The 18426-nt window shown below is 38.2% G+C and overlaps 1 protein-coding gene across 1 annotated transcript in view; it reads right to left on the bottom strand.

Annotated features, from left to right (window-relative positions):
* Positions 1-6369: 6369 nt before the first annotated feature.
* Positions 6370-18426, bottom strand: part of sdhdb (succinate dehydrogenase complex, subunit D, integral membrane protein b) — a 31469-nt gene continuing 19412 nt past the window's right edge. The window contains exons 3-4 of the mRNA XM_059956938.1: positions 17668-17812; positions 6370-9691 (exon numbers count right to left, since the gene is read on the bottom strand). Coding sequence (XP_059812921.1) covers positions 9526-9691; positions 17668-17812 — 311 coding nt within the window. The 3' untranslated portion in view covers positions 6370-9525. The remainder of the gene's footprint in view (positions 9692-17667; positions 17813-18426) is intronic.

Below are 18426 nucleotides of genomic sequence, written 5' to 3'. Positions count from 1 at the left end.
GGATGGATAATAGGACTAAGAAATTGAACATATTCCTCCTCTGCCATTCATTATCAACTTCAGTCATTCCTGGTTTGCGTGCAGCAGAGGTCAGTCTTATGGATTCAGCGAGTACAGCAGCCAATCACCAAGATAATGCAAGTTTGATAATCAATTTAAGTAAATTTATCTCATTTAAGATAGAAGGGGCACCAGCATTTGGCTTTAGTCTACCTGATGGCAGAACCTCATCTGATAGTTCTGCATTCAATTCCACTGCCAGCACCTCACTTAATTAACAAAATCTCCTATTCAATTTCTTAAAAGTGCTCTAGCTACCCATTTTTTCCAAGAGTAATATCCCTGCAGTTCTAAAAACGTTGTCAATGAAGTGGAATTGAAGACAGGTGTTGTAGGAGATCATTCGGCCCACATGATCTACACTAGCCATAAGATGGCTTGTCCTCCCACACAGCATTGTGGCCTGTGGCATTTAAGGGATACCTGATACTTTTTAATAGTGATGAAGACTTCTACCTCCACTGTTCTTCAGGCAATAAGTTCTGGACCCCTTCAACATTTTGTGTAAAATAAAATCTGCTTAACAAGCACGCAGTTTTCCCCCACCCCCATACCAAACTTCATCATTCTGTCAATTATCTTGTACAATTATCAATTATCTGCTAGATTTCTTTACAAGGTAAACTTTAAAATAATTTTATACATCTTGATTAAATCTCTCCTAGGTCCTCTCAGGTTCAAAGTAAACAACCCCAGAATTTGTACATTTCTGCAACCTTTCCTGTACTATCACTTCCTCCCTATGGTGTAGTAAACAGAATTGTTCTTAATACTGATTGAATTCTTTGAAGATGTGACTAAACACATTGATGAAGAAAGAGCAGTAGATGTGGTGTATATGGATTTCAGCAAGATATTTGATAGGTACCGCATGCAAGACTTATTGAGAAAGTAAGGAGGCATGGGATCCAAGGGGACATTGCTTTGTGGATTCAGAACTGGCTTGCCCACAGAAGGCAAAGAGTGGTTGTAGGCAGGTCATATTCTGCATGGAAATTTATCACCACTGGTGTGCCTCAGGAATCTGTCCTGGGACCCCTACTCTTCGTGGTTTCTATAAATGACCTGGGTGAGGAAGTGGAGGGATGGGTTAGTAAATTTGCTGATGACACAAAGGTTGTGGGTGTTGTGGATAGTGTGGAGGGCTGTCAGAGGTTACAACGGGACATTGATAGGATGCAAAAATGGACTGAGAAGTAGCAGATGGAGTTCAACCCAGGTAAATGTGAGGTGGTTCATTTTGGTAAGTCAAATATGATGGCAGAATACAGCATTAATGATAAGACTCTTGGTAGTGTGGAGGATCAGAGGGATCTTGGGGTCCGAGTCCATAGGACACTCAAAACTGCTACACAAGTTGACTCTGTGGTTAAGAAGGTATACGGTGCATTGGCCTTCAACAATCGTGGGATTGAGTTTAGGAGCTGAGAGGTAATGTTGCAGCTATATAGCCCTGGTCAGACCCCACTTGGAGTACTGTGCTCAATTCTGGTCGCTTCACTACAGGAAGGATATGGAAACTATAGAAAGGAAGAGATTTACAAGAATGTTGCCTGGATTGGGGAGCATGCCTTATGAGAACAGGTTGAGTGAACTTGGCCTTTTCTCCTTGGAGCGACAGAGGATGAGAGGTGACCTGATATGAGGTGTACAAGATGATGAGAGCCGTTGATCGTGTGGATAGTCAGAGGCTTTTTCTCAGGGCTGAAATGGCTATCATGAGAGGGCAGAGGTTTAAGGTGCTGGGGAGTAGGTACAGAGGAGAAGTTAGGGTTAAGTTTTTTACTGAGAGAGTGGTGAGTGTGTGGAAGGGGCTGCCAGCAATGGTGGTGGAGGTGGATACAATAGGGTCTTTTAAGACAGTGGTCCCCAACCATTGGGCTGCAAAGCATGTGCTACCGTCGCGAGAAAATGATATGATTTGGCGGTATGAAGCGATATGAGTCAGCTGCACACTGCAGCTGAGTCATATTGCTTCATACCGCCAAATCATATCGTTTCCTCGCAGCCCGGTAGTTGGGGACCATTGTCTTAAGAGGCTCCTGAATAGCTACATGGAGCTTAGAAAAATAGAGGGCTATGGATAAGCCTAGGTAGTTCTATGGTAAGGAAATGTTCGGTACAGCTTTGTGGGCTGAAGGGCCTGTATTGTGCTGTAGGTTTTCTATGTTTTACTCAGTTTGTGATCTAGTTCACATGGCAAATATCGTGGCACGATCTTCCTTTCTTTGCTGTAATCATTCATCTACTTTCCGCTGTACCGCTGAGTTGCACAACTATTTTCAGAAATCTGTTTTTGTTCAGTTCAATATCCTGATAAAGGATCTTGGCCTGAAATAGTCGGCTCTTTATCCTTTCTATAGATGCTGCCTGACCTGCTGAGTTCCTCCAGCATTTTGTGTGTGTTGCTTAATATCCCATTGTTTCTTTGTTACTTCAGATTTCCCAGAAAGTATCGCATCTGTAGTATCTTTACTATTGCTGTTTATTAAGACAAGGTGGGTGTTATTAACAGGCACCCTTTATTGAACCCAGCATACAAACTACAAACCACAATATACGTTCAATTTCTAAAAGGAAATTTACACATTTAATATTATAGCAGTGGCTTTCCAATTTTTCCTCTGGTTGTTTATCAGTATAACCTAACACGTTCTCCAGTTTGTGAACTGGTGCCTATTAAAAGAATGGAGTTGTTGGCCCAAATTGTAACATATCCCTACACTTTGAAACCCAATGAATAATATACTATTTATTGTTTTCCCTCACACGTTTCTGAATTGACTTTCCTTTGTCACTTTCTGACCTTCAATCTCAGCTATTCTGTTAAATTTGATATCATCTGCAAGTTTGTTTATCGTGACTCTCACATTTAAGTCAAAATCATTAATATATATATATCATGAAAAACAAGAGACAGAGAGCACTTCAGAAGCCTTCCATTCTACAAAGTATCCATCTATTCATATCAATGGATTTATCTAAGGCTTATCTTGCTTTAATAAATAAGTTAATTTGGCCTAACCAACGTCCTACATAAATGTCAACTTTACATTTTTTTTATTCTTCTGAACACACCCTGGTACTCTTCATGGCCTCATTAACTAGTATTGTTATGTTTTTAGCTTATGCATCTGTGGCCTCTGTTCCTTTGTTTCTCTACCCTACACACTCACTTCCTAGAAGTTTAATTTAATTTAATTTTAAATTAGGAGATGAAAACCTCAGAGGAAGATATGGTGGATGGGGATCAACGCAACTTTGTATTCTACAAGAGAAGAATCCATCAAAATTCATGTTTCGAATCTGCATTGGCACAGAATCACTATCTCTGTACAGTACCTGAAAAGGGACTTTTTAAATTAGGGTTGAAGGAGTTCATATCCAAAACTGATGAAACAGTACAGATATATGTGGAAGTGTGACCAAAGAGCATTTGGACAAAATCTTCTGAAACCAAGATGCCAAGAGCAGTTCAAAATCTATGATGAGACAATAGGTGTTTTTTTAAAACTGTTTTTTGTATCTGAACCTTTTAAGTATATCTGACCTTCCCTCATGCTAATATCACAAAGGAACAAACACATTGAAAAAAGCATTCATTTTCCAGGTCTAGGGGTAGATGGTGTGCATTTATTTGAGGAGTTCCTGTAGGTGCTGTCCTCCTTTTCGATGGCAGAGGTCATGGGCTTGATTGTAGTCAATGTAATTTAATGGCAGTGCATTTTGTAGATGATGCCTACTGCAGCTGTTGTGTGCCAGTGATGGAGGAAATAAACATTTAGGGTGCTACAAGTCATCTGGTTTGTCCTGAATGGGGTGGAACTTCCTTTTTGTTGGGCGAGGTTTTCATCCAGGCAAGGGCACAATATTCTGTGTACTCTTAACTTACACTCTATAGATGGAGAAATAGTTGTTCAGCACTGTAAGGGACCCTACCAGGTATCTTCTCCTTTAGTAACAGTATTTAATTGCCTGGTGTTGATGGTGGATCACGCAGCTACTGAATGGCATGGATGCTACATTAGCTTCCTCCCTTATGGAAGTGGGTCTATGATCAATTTACACTGGATTATGCTACTGCTATACGGTTTCAGTGAAATGACCATGTAAACAAGGTTGTTGAATGGGAGCATTTAGAAAATGGGAACACAGACAAAGGAAAAAGAGCTGTAAAATGCAGAGCAGGAAGACATAATTGCCAGGTTAGGCTATGCATATCCTCCACTTTAAAGTGGAACAAAATAACAAGCTCAGCCAAAATCACAGATAAGTGAGAGCTGTTGATTTGGGAGTAGAGATTGTGAAGTAATCTGTAGGAAATAACCAAGTTCTTAGTGTAATGTTACATCCTTGTTTGAAAAGGATTGCAGAGCAACAATTTTACAGGTGCCAGGCAAATAACCTCTCCCTCAAAGTCAACAAGACAAAGGAGATGGTTATCGACTTCAGGAGAGCTTGCATCACTCTTTACAGCAGTGAAAACTATGAAAAAGTTTCAAACTCCTGGGACTGCACATCTTGCACAGTCTCTCATGGTCCCAGAACATATTCTACACAATCAGGAAAGCTCACCAATGCCTCTACTTTATGAGGAGATTGAAGAGAGCTGGACTTTGCACATAAATACTCACATCATTCTACAGATGCGTAGTAGAGAGCATTCTAACAAGCTTAATCACTTCATGGTAAGGAAACTTCGCTGTGGCAGACAGGGAGGTTCTACAGCAAGTACCCAAAACTGACCAACACGTTACTGGCACCAGCTCCCCCACCATCAAGGACATACATAAAGGTGCTGGAAAAGGGCCAGTAATATCACGTAGGATCCCACCCACCCTGCTCATGGTCTGTATTTACCACACCCATAAGGGAGGAGGCTACGTAGTATCCACACCAGGACGACGGGACTCAAAAACAGTTGCTTTCCCCAACCAGTAAGGCTGATCAACACCACCACCCACTAACCCACCCCTCCACACCCCCCAACCACCACTTTATCATTTTCTGTCTGTTACCTTATGTGCCTAGCGTCACTTTATGGGCATACAATCAGTCTATATATACACAAGCTATCTTGTGTATTTATATTTAGTGTTTTTATACGATTATTATGTTCTTTACCTTATTGTATATTTTTTGTGCTGCATCAGCCAGAGTAATAATTATTTTGTTATCCTTTACAAAAGTGTATTGGGAATTACATTAAACAGTCGTGAATCTTGTTCTCTCCTCAATCTGAAGGGTCTTTGATCTGAAATATAAACTACTCCTCTTCCCACAAATGTGCTTGAACAGCTGAGCATTTCCTGCATTTTTTGTTTTAATTTTGGATTTCTGTAGTGTTTTTCTGTATCTCTCTGCCAAATGTCTCAAAATAAATGACAATGCTTGCAAACGTTTTGTACACAAGTTGAATTCTGAATACACAGCACCATCACCAAAACTCTTACCCACCCTAACAGCACCTGATGCCACTTCTCTCAGCTCATTTGCTCAAACTCTAATTCACCTCATTATTACAGAGACATGCTCTTGAATTAAATTTAATCAGTTCTAGTAATGTACATTAAGTGCACATTATACAAATATGCTTATGTGATGTCCTTAATGATTATTAAAAGGCTGTGGCTCTGTTTACTCTCCACTTGAACAAAGTATTTCTGTTCTTTAATTGAATCCAAATCCCAGGTTAGATATTTCTGCATTTAATTGAACACCGCTTTTTCAATACAGAGGCAGGATTTTACTGCTGGAAGTGCTGTCTTTCAGACAAGATCTTAGATAAGAGTCTTGTTCTTTCAGGTTGATCATAGTCAATTCCCAAGGTCAATTAAGTCTAGCTCCAAGAGGAATAAACTGGTGTAGGGTATTCAAAATTAATGCTCTTTTTTTAAAAACACATCTTTCACACTAAAAGTGTTGCTTTAGTTATTTTCAAAAAAAGCATGCAGTAAATTTAAAACTTCAGCCCTCTTGCATCTCAGTAGGTAATGGAGTCAATCTTAGCAAGCTTCAAAAACAGTGTTGAATCCATTGACTGTCTTGAATTGGAATGACCACTAAATTAACAATATTATTTCCACCCGAGGCTGAAGAGTGTGATTGAGTACAGAATATGCCAGTTCTGAACAATGTGAAGCTAATCACATAATCGTTTCAATCCCACCCAAGTATAACAAGATATGACTCCATCCTTAATCATAGATATCCTTTGCAGATTAATATTTTTAAAACTATTTAAACAAAGATTCTTAACTGAGATGTGAGTGAAGACCTGTTCTGGAGAAAAACACAGTGGTTGGTGCATAAGAATAAGAAGTCTTTTAATAAGTTGAGCATAGTTTAATTGTAACTTGCTCTCAACTGCCACAGGAGCATAAAAGCTCAAAACTTCTACAATTATGTACATAGAATCAACCATTTCTACAAACATTCTGGTAACAGCTTGCACATATTTGACAAAATCCTTCAATATGTTCCATCTCTAGGGTTGTTAATTTTACAATTACTGAAAAAGTGACAAAGCTTGAAGGGATAAATATTATACATTTACACTGGTCGAGATACTGACTATTAAGCAATAGCATAACAAATAAATGGTTTCTCTCCACCCAGTCATGATATTAATTCTATAACAGAACAATTTCCCTTGAAGTCTGCTGTAACCATAATATATACCTTGTAAACATCTATGGAAATAATGACAACAGAAGGAATTTTTTTTTTGCTTTTCACTGGTGTCACAATATAGATGTTACTACACTGCAAAAATATTTGTGGTCTAATATGGTATATAACTTCACCACCAAGTTCAAGCTGTTCAATGCAAATTTTCTAGATTAATAGACTGGTTGAAAAGTTTTAGATGTCCCACATCAGGTTTGCATGAAAAATTTTCCAAATTTTAAAAAAAGAGCAAGAATAACTAACATCCAAAGCAAGCTTCTAATTGCATTTAATAACCTATTTACAGGCACTACATAATTGCACTCTACAATTTTTCTGCAACATAATTATACTGAATACAAGATTATGTTCTTCTAAAGCACTTCATCTAACATGCTGAGTCAGAATAAGATTCCTTTAAAATCAAGAACTCAAATTTTTATTCAAATTAAATCTTGTATGAATGGATATAACTGCAATAAACATAGTATATTTTTTGTATCCACAAGGAGATGATATCACGAGTTCAGGTTTTTGGAGATTCTTAGGCAAATCTTGTGTACTGTTATGCACATCATCAGGAACTCGTTACTTTCTTGCACTCCTCCCCACACACAGTAACGTAAAATCTTTTCCGGGTATTTCCCAATTCTGAACTTCAATTTTGATTCCCTCTAATGCAGAAAATTACCCAGTGGTTTTGTTTGTGATTCTGTGTTCAGGATGAAATAATGTTAACAGAACAACTTTAAGAATTCAGAACAAACTTTATGTAAATTTAGTTAAATTTCAACACATACAGTTAGTTGCTATCATCTTCCATGTTAAGAATGGTATGTTACACTTGTATCATACAGATGGCATGATATCTTAAACCACAAGAGTAATATGTTAATCCTGCCTTACAATGCTGAGATCAAATCTAATGTGTTCATCTTTTTACACATAGTCAGATGGCTTCATCCACTTCAAGACTTCTTGGTATTACAGGTAACATCACTAATCACACCATTAACTCTGATAGTATCCTACAGATGTAAATAATATTGGCATTATCTGATGGAATAACTGAAAAAAATATATTTTCAATTGAAGGTTGAGAAACATTTGTAACAACAGTACAATTAACCACTCCCCCCACCCCCCAAAGAACATCACGGCTGGTTGCTTTGTCAAAAACAATACTACTTTTCCTTTCTACTTTTGTTTTGGGATCCAAGTGCCTATTTTTTTTCATACAACTCTGGAAAGGTAAGGTCAGCTGGTCACACAAGTTAGGGGTTATTATAATAGCTGAAGAAAATCTAATCCTTGAAAAACTGTGGAGAAAATCCATCTGGCATACATTTGGACAACATGTGTATAACACTCTTTCCAGCCTTGCACTTAGCTGACACCTTCAGGATGCCCCAGGTAACTTCCAGACAATAAAAGTCTAGTCGTCGTCGAAACACAGCAACACACACCGCACACACCAAAAATAGCAAGAACATCAACAGTTTGTTTTATTAAAAATCTCCAGCAAGGTAAAATTTAAAAGGAAAATAAACCAAAATTAACAAACTTCCTTTTATCAAAAAGGTTTTATGCCAAGGAACGGGTAAGTTGCTGTGTCAAGTAAATGAAATCTTTCTATTCTTGGAACCCAAATGCAGTGAAACACTCCAGGAATAATTCCACACGAAGATTCCCATTATTGTTCAAATATGTTTGCCTCCTAACCCAATACCACCTTCTCTTTTGGCACACTACATCCAATGACATAAAATTATACATCATTCCATAGCATATATCAACAATTTAAATCATCTAGCAATTATAAAGTTAACTGTTTTAATAGTACTGCATTATAGTCAAATTTGTAATGTAGATCTATCCAAAATCATATCACATCAGATGCATTGGGAACAGGGAATATGCCTTCTTCCCCCCACCCCCATCAGAACAATTAAATTTGGAACCTAGGCTAAAAACAAAAACAAACAAATGCTGAGTTGGGATATCCACATCCTACAATGAATGCTTTTGATTACAGAAGATATCATTTCAATGAGCAAGACATGCCTCAATATTTGCACACTGACTTCAACAGCATCTAGATTTGATTTGCAAGACAATTACTACTAACAAAGTGTCACTAATAGACTTTTTCTTCAATAATGAGGAGACTAAATAAAGAATTTGGAAGGCAGATCCCCATGGTTTAAAAAAACAGCAAAGTTAAACAAATTCAGACAAATCTAATTACTGTTAAACTTTTATTATCTAGTGATTAACAAGACTTAGATTTCTTTCTGCATTGCGCAATTATAACTGATGAATTTGGGAGGAAAAGCTAATGAGGAAGAAAGTAATAAAAAATTATGCAAATCAGTGAAGTCAGTAGGATAGGTGATGGTTTAGATTAAGCATAATCTTACACAAAAAAGGCCTGTTTTTCTCCTGTGGAAAATGCAAAATAAAACTTAAATGACTATTTCGCTCTGGTTTTGCATACGATTCTAAGTTTTGGCCAATGTACACAGCAAGCCGCGTCCCTAGTGATCACTGATTTAATAACGTGTATGGTAGGAAGAGAAATGAAAGTAAAGCGCAAGTGCAAGATATTCCAAAGACTGATGGAACAACTGAATAACATAAGGCAACATCTGCGATCAGTGTAAACATGGTTTAAAATTACATTCTGAAATACATGTCCTTCCCTAGTGAAATTTTTCTAAAGAAATCGCTGTTGTGATTTGTCAATTTTTTTAATTAAAGCAACCCCAGAAGTTGAAAGAATAAAGCCAAAATCAATTAGAGGCTCCAAAGCATTGCCACTGCTTTGCAAATCCCCACATCGTGATAATTGAAGTAGCATAGCCCAGCGAAAGTGACAGCTGACATTATCTGGAGGCCCATCTTGGCCAGCTTCACTTTTGCCTCTCCGTGTACGTAATCTGTAATTATTTGCCCAAGGCCCCTAAAAGGAAACAGAGTGGTTATAAATGGATTAATATGGGAAATAAACAGGTATCGGACTTGCACAAAATGATCAAATGATTGCTTAGTGCATCCATTTTTGCATTATTCAATGAATCAGCCCATTTTCCCCACACGGAATATTTGAATAATAGGTGGTGCTGTGGTGCCAATACTCTGATGTTAAAATCTTTACAATTTAAGCCCATAAATTAATAACCAGTATTGTGAGCAATCACTATAACATTGGAAAGTCTGATTAAATTATGAACAGGAACAGAAACCATAACAGCAACGCACACACAAAATGCTGGAGGAACTCAGCAGGTCAGGCAGCATCTATGGAAATAAATAAACAATGTTTCGAGCTGAGATCCTTCTCCAGGTCTGAGAAGGAAAAGGGAAGATGCCAGAATAAAAAGGTGGGGGGAGAGGAAGAAACTTGCTGGAAGATGATAGGTGAAGCCAAGAGGGTGGGAAAGGTAAAGGGCTGGAGAAGAAGAAATAAAATAGGTAAGGAGAAATAAACCTCCAGGAGGACCACAACCTTGTCATGGTTTGGAGGCTTGCATGCCACAATGACCCAGAGAACTACATTGGCTGGAGTCAGGACTTCATGTTTTGGCTCTTGGTAGGTTCAACCATCCCAAACAGGTCAAAGGGTAGAGGCCAGATTAGGTGTGATCCACTAGTCCTCCAGGTTTGGAATTAGCTCAGAGAAACAATCCTGACTGGTAAAACAAAATTGTTATGGAAACAGAAATAAAGAATCCTTCTACATCTGAGTGTGACGGTATTCCTGAGTCTCCACCTGGGACTTGCAGGACTGACAGTAATGAAAACGGAGAGGAAGGTACTGACACGATGAAGGAAGCCCTGAACACTGTCAGAGATGGAGGACCTTTATTGCTGCCCTAAATACCAGCGGCATAATGAGTAGTAAGTATCAAGCTAAGAATGGGTGGGTGGGTGGGTGGGTGGGGGAAGAAACTGTTTACTGGAAGGGAAAAAAAAATCAATATTCATGACATCGGGTCAGAGGGTATCCAAACAGAATATAAGGTGTTGTTCCTCTACCCTGAGGGTGTCCTCATCTTGGCACAAGAGGCAGCCACAAACCGACAAGTCAGAATGGGAACTGGAATCCGAATTAAAATGCTTGGCCACTGGGAACATTTCTCTTTCTAGTAAACATATTCCCCCCCCCCCCTTCCTTTATTCCCCACTCTGACCTTTAAAATCTTCTCACCTGCCTATTACTTCCCCCTGGGTCCCCTCTTTCTTCCCTTTCTCCTATTGTCCACTCTCCTCTCCTATCAGATTCTTTCTTCTCCAGCCCTTGACCTTTCCTACCCATCCGGCTTCACCTATCACCTTCCAGCCAGCCTCTTTTCCCTCCCCACCCCACCAACTTTTTTTCACTCTGGCATCATACCCCCTTCCTTCTCAGAGCTAAAGAAGGGTCTCAGCTTGACACGTTGACTATTTATTCTTTCCATAGATGCTGCCTGACCTGCTCAGTTCCTCCAACATTTTATGTGTGTTGCTTTAGATTTCCAGCATCTGCAGACTCCGGATCTAATGCAACACAGACCAGCAAAAGCAAGTACAAAAAAATACACAACATTAAGAGATACAAAAGGGACAATTGGGAGTGGTCTGCGCTATTCAGGTAGAGCCACCAAATTGAACACTTAAAACTGTAGCAAATGGGCTATGTGATATCTACATGCTAACATTGGATTTAACACCAAGGCAAAAAGATAGGAGTCAAAAGATAACCAAATGCAGCAACACTGTAAGAAAGGGTATAAATCAACAAATACTAAAAAAATGGGGCATATAAACAAACAGTATAATAATCATGGAATACTGTAACCTTCATGTAGATTGGGCAAATCAAGTTGGAAAGAGTAGCTATAAAAATAAAATTATAGACTGCATCTAAAATTGCTTTGGATCTAATTACACTGGACAACAAAGATTTGGCTTCCTGAATACTTTGGGGTGTATCTTATGGATTATGGGCTACCAGTCATGAAAATCACCGAGAGATTTCCTTATCATGCACCATTTTTTTGGAAATTGCCTATATTTGTTATTTCAATTCATAATTCAAATCAATTAAAATGTTTTTTATCTTGTCCGGGAATGGCTAGACATGCTTAGGCAGGGCAGATGCTGCGTGGCAGGACAGGTTTTATAAAGGATATAAGGCATTATGCACATATCTTTCTATACATTGCGTTTACATGTATATCAGTTTGTGATCATGTTGATACGCATGCTCTGCATGCATAGCATATTGTGTGTACTCATTATAACCATTTTGTTATTTCTGTAAGACCACAAGATATAGGAGCAAAATTAGACCATTTGGCCCATCAAGTCTGCTCCGCCATTTCATCATGGCTGATAAATTTTTCCTCCAGCCCCATTCTTCTGCCTTTCCCCATACCCCTTCATGCCCTAACCAATCAAGAATCTATCAACCTCTGCCTTAAACATACATAAAGACTTGGCCTCCACAGCTGCCTGTGGCAACAAATTCCACAGATTCACCACTCTCTGGCTAAAGAAATCCCTCCTCATCTCTGTTCTAAAAGAACACCCCTCTATTCTGAGGTTGTGTCCTCTGGTCTTAGACTCTCCCTCCATAGGATACATCCTCTCCACGTCCACTCTATCAAGGCCTTTCACCATTCGATAGGTTCCAATAAGGTCACTCCTCATTCTTCTGAATTCTAGTAAAAACAGAGCCATCAGATACTCTTCATATGACAAGTCATTCATTTCAATTCATAATTCAAATCAACTAAAATGTTGCACACAATGTAAGCTGAAATGTTTACTATCTTGTCCAGGAATGCCTGGACAAGCTTAGGCAGGGTGGATGCTGCGTGGCAGGACAGGTTTTAGAACGGCTATAAAAACATCACGCACACACCATTCTATGCATTGCGTTTACATGTACATCTGCTTGCGATCACGTTGACGCGCATGCCATCGCGCATAGCATTTTGCGTGCGCTCATTATAATAAAGTAATTGTATTTTCAGAAGTACTTGTGATAGCAAAATGTCTCACCATTGCTGCAACAGCCGCAATACTTTCTGTAATATCCGTGACGAGTATGTGCTTAAACCTCAGATGGAGCATGACCGCTCTTAAGCCTATGCGCACTATTTCGCATGTAAAATTGGAGACCAAGCCAATGCCTGGGCTCCTCGGACTTGTTGCGCAACATGCACTGCTGATCTCAGAGCTCGGCTCAGAGGCACTTGGAAGTCAATACCATTCGCTGTCCTGATGATAGTGAGAGCAAAAGGATCATGTGACAGACTGCTCCTTCTGTCTGACCAGTGTGTCTGGTTTCTCTGCCAAAAACAATAAAGTCATTGAATATTTCAATCTCCCGTGAGACCTGTGCCGCATGACGATAGCCTTCCAGTACCAAAGTCACCAGAGATATGGTGTGTCGAGGAGGCAAACAAAGATGCCATGATGCACAAGCCAGGAATGGAAAGCAACACTGATACAGATTTTGAACCCTTTATGTCAAGTGAGCCTCACTTGATAATTCAATCCGAGTTAAATGAGGTCAGACACTTGGGTTTGTAAAAAGGTAAAAGTAGGATTACTGGGTTCAATACTGCAAGGATGTTGTTACCAGGCACAAACATTTCTGTGAAGGATTTAGGTATTTGTGACAGACGTTTCCCAGAATAACTGATAGCAAGATTAAGGAAAGTATTTTTGTTGGTCCACAAATCAAACAGGTCATCAATGACAGGCAATTCAAAGAATTTCTCATGGGACTGGAGAAAATCACATGGATGTTGTTGAAAATTTTCTTGCCAACTTCAGAGCACCAAACTGCATTCAACTGGTTGAGAACATGCTTTAAGCATACAAAACCGTGAAGTGCAACAGGTCACTAAAGATTCTTTTTCTACGTTCAAATTTAGATGTCTTCCTTGCAAATCTTGGTGCTGTCAGTGACGAGCATAGTGAAAGGTTTTACCAGGACATTGCGGCCATGGAGAAACGGTATCAGGGCAACTGGAATCTATGAATACTGCTTGATTTTTGTTGGCCACCGAAGTGAGAAGTCTCAGACACTTGAGGACAAACGAAAATCATCAACAACACATTTTTAGCTTAATTCAACTACTACAAAGCGTCAGCCCCATTATGCAATTAAACACGCTATATTCAATAAAAGTTAATTTCTTGTTTCTCTAAATTCAGACATGATTAGTCATCTGAAATTAAATTTGTGTTCAGCAACACTTTTGAAAAAGTTTGTGGTCTAATGTTATGGGCAATGAGACAGGTTCACTAAATAACTTCAGGAAACAAATGACTAAGTAATGCTCATTGCACAATAGAATTTTTAAAAAATTCAATCTCAAAGGGAGAAACTTGAGTCACACACTTTGTTAAATTTGTATAAAGGAACAGAAGGACAATTGAGTTGGCTGAAGTGGATTGGGCAGACAGATAGCGGAAAAGACATTAGGTAAATAGTGGCAGACATTTAACGAGATGATTTATGACTCTGAAAAGATGTATTACAGCAAGGGCAAAAGATGGGAGGAATGAACCAATTAAGATAAGAAGGGCAATAAAATGAAAGAAAATACATGAGGTGGCAAAATTCAGCAGTTGAGCTAAAGACTGGAATAAATTCAAAATCTAGCAAAGGAGATCAAAAGAATGATAAAAATAAATCATGAATGTGAACTAGTTAGGAACATAAAAGCAAACAAATAACAGCTTTATTCAACATATAAAAAGAAAATGGGCCACGTAAACATAGGTGCCTTAGAGAATGTGATTGTAGAAAAAGTCAGGGAAACATGGAAATGGCAGATGAGTTAAGCAGACATCTTGCATCAGCCTCCACAGAAGGTACAACAAACATTTAATATTGAACAATGCCAGTGACAAATTAAACACTACAGAAATTCTACTGCCCTCACAGTGCATATGGGCACAGTTATGCAGCGAGCTAAACAATTTGTCAAAAATCACCCAAGATGGAAGCTTTCTTTCAGGGTTTTTAAATGAGATTTTTTTTTCCCCAAATGATATCGCTATTTCAAGGACAAATAGAGAGTCAATGGAGATGAATGTGTTTCCACCGTGTGCTTCAAATCAGAACTTAAAAACTACAATAGCTTACGCATTGTAAGTGATGTTCACACAAAGTAAATTGAGCCTCTAGAGGCCAGAACAGAAAAATTCATAGACAAGATAATGGGGTTAATGTCCCCTGTAGGTTAGCCTGCATCTGAGGATTCCAAAATAAGTGGCTACCAAGGTAATGGATGCATTGGTTGTAATTTTCCAAATATCTTTATATTCTGCTGAAATACCAGTAGATTGGTACACTATGACATCCCGGTTCAAAACATGGCAAAATGCCAGTTAGCCGAATGTCTATTGCTGGAAAATATGAGAATCAATTATTTCAGAAGTTATCGCAGCACATTTGGAAAATCATAATCAAAACACGCATAGTGAGCATGACTTAATGAAGAAATCCTGTCTGACAAATTTAGCACTTTTTGAAGAAGTCTCGACCAGAATAGAAAGATGAAGACTTTTACACGTATTTTGGATTTCCACACGTTCAACATGGTCCTAACAAAAGGTTAAAATCATAAAAGATAACTTAGTATTGAAAATAATATATAGGTTCAGACTAAGGATTAATTGACAGGTAATATCAATGGAGTTTCATGGGGATTCGTACTGAGACTGCAACTGATTGCAATGTACATTAAACGACTTGGGGAAAGGAAGTGAACATATGATAGTTAAGTTTACAGACAACACAAAGTTAGTGGGAAAGCAAGTTACAAATAGAATACAAGGAACTTGGTTGAGTGAGTGAGCAAAAGGTTGGCATAAACAGTGTAATATATTTTGCTGGTTAAGGAATAAAAGTGTAAAGTTTTATTTAAGTGAAAAACTACATAAAGCTCGAGCATGAAGAGCTTGGAGAATCTTTATAAACGCAGAAAACATCTGCAATAGATAAGAAGGCAAATCATACCGCAGAGGCACAATGTATTACTGAGACTAACAGTACTGTGAACAATTGTGGGCTCTGTATACAAGGAAAGTTATTTCACTGCTGTTGATTCAAAGAAAGTACACCCAGATATGGAAGGATGGTCCTATACAGAAAAGTTAAACAGGTTGGGTCTCTATTTGTTGGTGTTTAGAAGAATGGCAACCAATCTTATTAAACAAGTGACTTGGGAGGTTTGACAGGGTAAAAGCTTAGGAGAACGTTTCACCTTATGGGAGCATTTAAGACTAATGAGAATGATCTGAAAAATAATGGGGTGTCCATTTTCAATACATACATTTAATGTCAGAGAAATGTAAACAATTTAAGATTGAAATTAAAAATAATTTATTTTTTGTAATTCTTTGCCAGAAGCAGCATAGTAGTCCTTGTGTGTATAAGACAGAGATTTGAAAAAAAATGTGAATCATGGACAAGGTGCGCCAAGACTCTGTTCCTATGCTGTACATATTTATCATTTTACGTTTTAGAGGGGGGATAATAAGGGACAAAGCAAAAGGATAGGAAAGCAGACAAAGGAATGTCAGATTCCTGGCACATTGCAATTTTGTGATGGAGGAAGACCATTCAACTTTGCTAGAAAACTGTATGCTTAATTTTGCACTGTATTAATGTTCCCCATTGTAATTTGGGGTTTTTTAATCTGTAAAATGTATTAAAAAAACTAATAAAAAAAATTTTAAAAAGAGCACTCAAGTGATTCAAGGAAGTCTTCATGGCAATTTTTACTGACACGAGTCTGACTTCTGTCTTCCATACCATCAAAGTAGAGAAAAACAGGAAGAAGGGTGAATGGGAAAACTGCTAATTTCCATTTTATCTCTGATAAAACTTAGCTTAATTAAACTTGTTCTAAAGTAATGGTTACCATGAGTGACTATATATTCAATAAAATAAACATCTTGGGAAGATAAAAATAAACATGTAACAAAGTGCAAAACATTGCTCTGTCCAGTATGCACCAATTGTTCTGTAAGTGCTAAGGACAATTAGGTGTGATAAGAGACTGATTATTGCAGGCAAATAGCTTGGAGATGAACATCATAACATCTGTTTAAATAGGATTTTACCTTCTTAAGTAACACTGATGGCCATATTTTATCAATATGTAAATTACTGTTTTAAGACAAAAAATTTCTTTTAGTTCATTTTACAGGATCTAGGAGTCCCTGACGAGGCAAGCATTCATTACCCTTGCTGACTGCCCCAAGATGGTGAACCAGCTTCTGAAACTGTTGCAGTCCTCCTGAAGTCATACTATACTGTTGAGTCAGGAGCTCTAAGATTTTAGCCCACAGAAGATAAAGAAATTACAAAGTGCCAACTGACGTTATTTTAATGTACTAATTTAGTGCACACAAATTAAAACAACCAATATGAGATACAAATATCAGAATGCATCATTCAGCCCCATTCAAAATTTCACATCTTGACTTGGGATTCAACAGAATCCCTTATCCCCTATGAGTTTCATTTTTCACCATCACTACAAACTTCTCCAGCTGCAGAACCTTCAGAAGTCTCTGCATTGACCAGTTTAGTTTCACCACCCTTTAAACAATGAACTAAAGCATAGCAATGGCAACATGAAAATTGGCTTTTTTTTTACTATATTTTGATATGACTTACCTTTATAGACACCTGCCAATGAAACGCGTTTCTCTCCCTTTCCTATAAACTGAAGCTCTTTTACATTTCCTGCTTATTTTCTCTGTTGCAAGGAAAACAATCGAGCTTCTCGAATATCACCACATAACTAAAATTATTCATTTGTGGTGTAGCTTTATTTGAAGAGTGTATCATGACTTAAAAATTAATTTAGAAAAATTAAATCAATAGAAGCAGCTTATTAGATGACTTTAAAAAAATCTTACCAGTGGCCATGGAGAGTGAGGGCTGCAGCCAGTGAATAATCCATGATAGATCCCGGACAGACATAGGCAGCAGGAAAAAGGCCAAGTAAGACTACACTCAACATCCGTTCACTGGTCCAATGCAGAGAAGCAGCTTTTGAACCAGCTACGAGAGAACGAAGCAAAACATGAACATTGTATATCATAACATTAATGACAAAATACACGATTCTCTCATTTCAAATCATAATCATAGCATACATCAACTACAGTAGGACATACACAGTGAACAGCATGGGCCTGGGGAGTGTTATTGAACAGTAAGACCTTGGGGGTGGAGGTATAAATTTCCTGAAACTGGCAACACAGGTAGACAGTGATGAAAGTGATGTATGGCATGTTTGCTCTTTTAGGCCATGATATTGAGTATTGGAGTCATGTTACAGATGAATAAGTCATTGGCTAGAGTATTACCCGCAGTCCTGGTCACCATTTTATAGGGACAGTGTGACTGAGTTAGAGAGGATGAAAAAAAATTTACACAAATGAAGCACATGAGCCCTGCCGAAACTGTACTTTTTTCCATAGATACTGCCTGGTCTGCTGAGTTCCTCCAGCATTTTGTGCATGTTGCTCGGATTTCCAGCATCTGCCGATCTTCTCTTGTTTGTGAAACAGTGTGGCTTGCCTAATGAAACCAGTTGAGTATAAACAGATGACGTCCTGCAGACAGTTCACAAAACTACTACTTTTACTTCTTTCAAATAAAATTCTGCTACT

Source organism: Hypanus sabinus, chromosome X2 (assembly GCF_030144855.1).
Source record: "Hypanus sabinus isolate sHypSab1 chromosome X2, sHypSab1.hap1, whole genome shotgun sequence".
Taxonomy (NCBI): Eukaryota; Metazoa; Chordata; class Chondrichthyes; order Myliobatiformes; family Dasyatidae; genus Hypanus; species Hypanus sabinus.
Note: the sequence above shows the minus strand (reverse complement) of the source record. Positions and strands in the feature narration are given on the sequence as shown.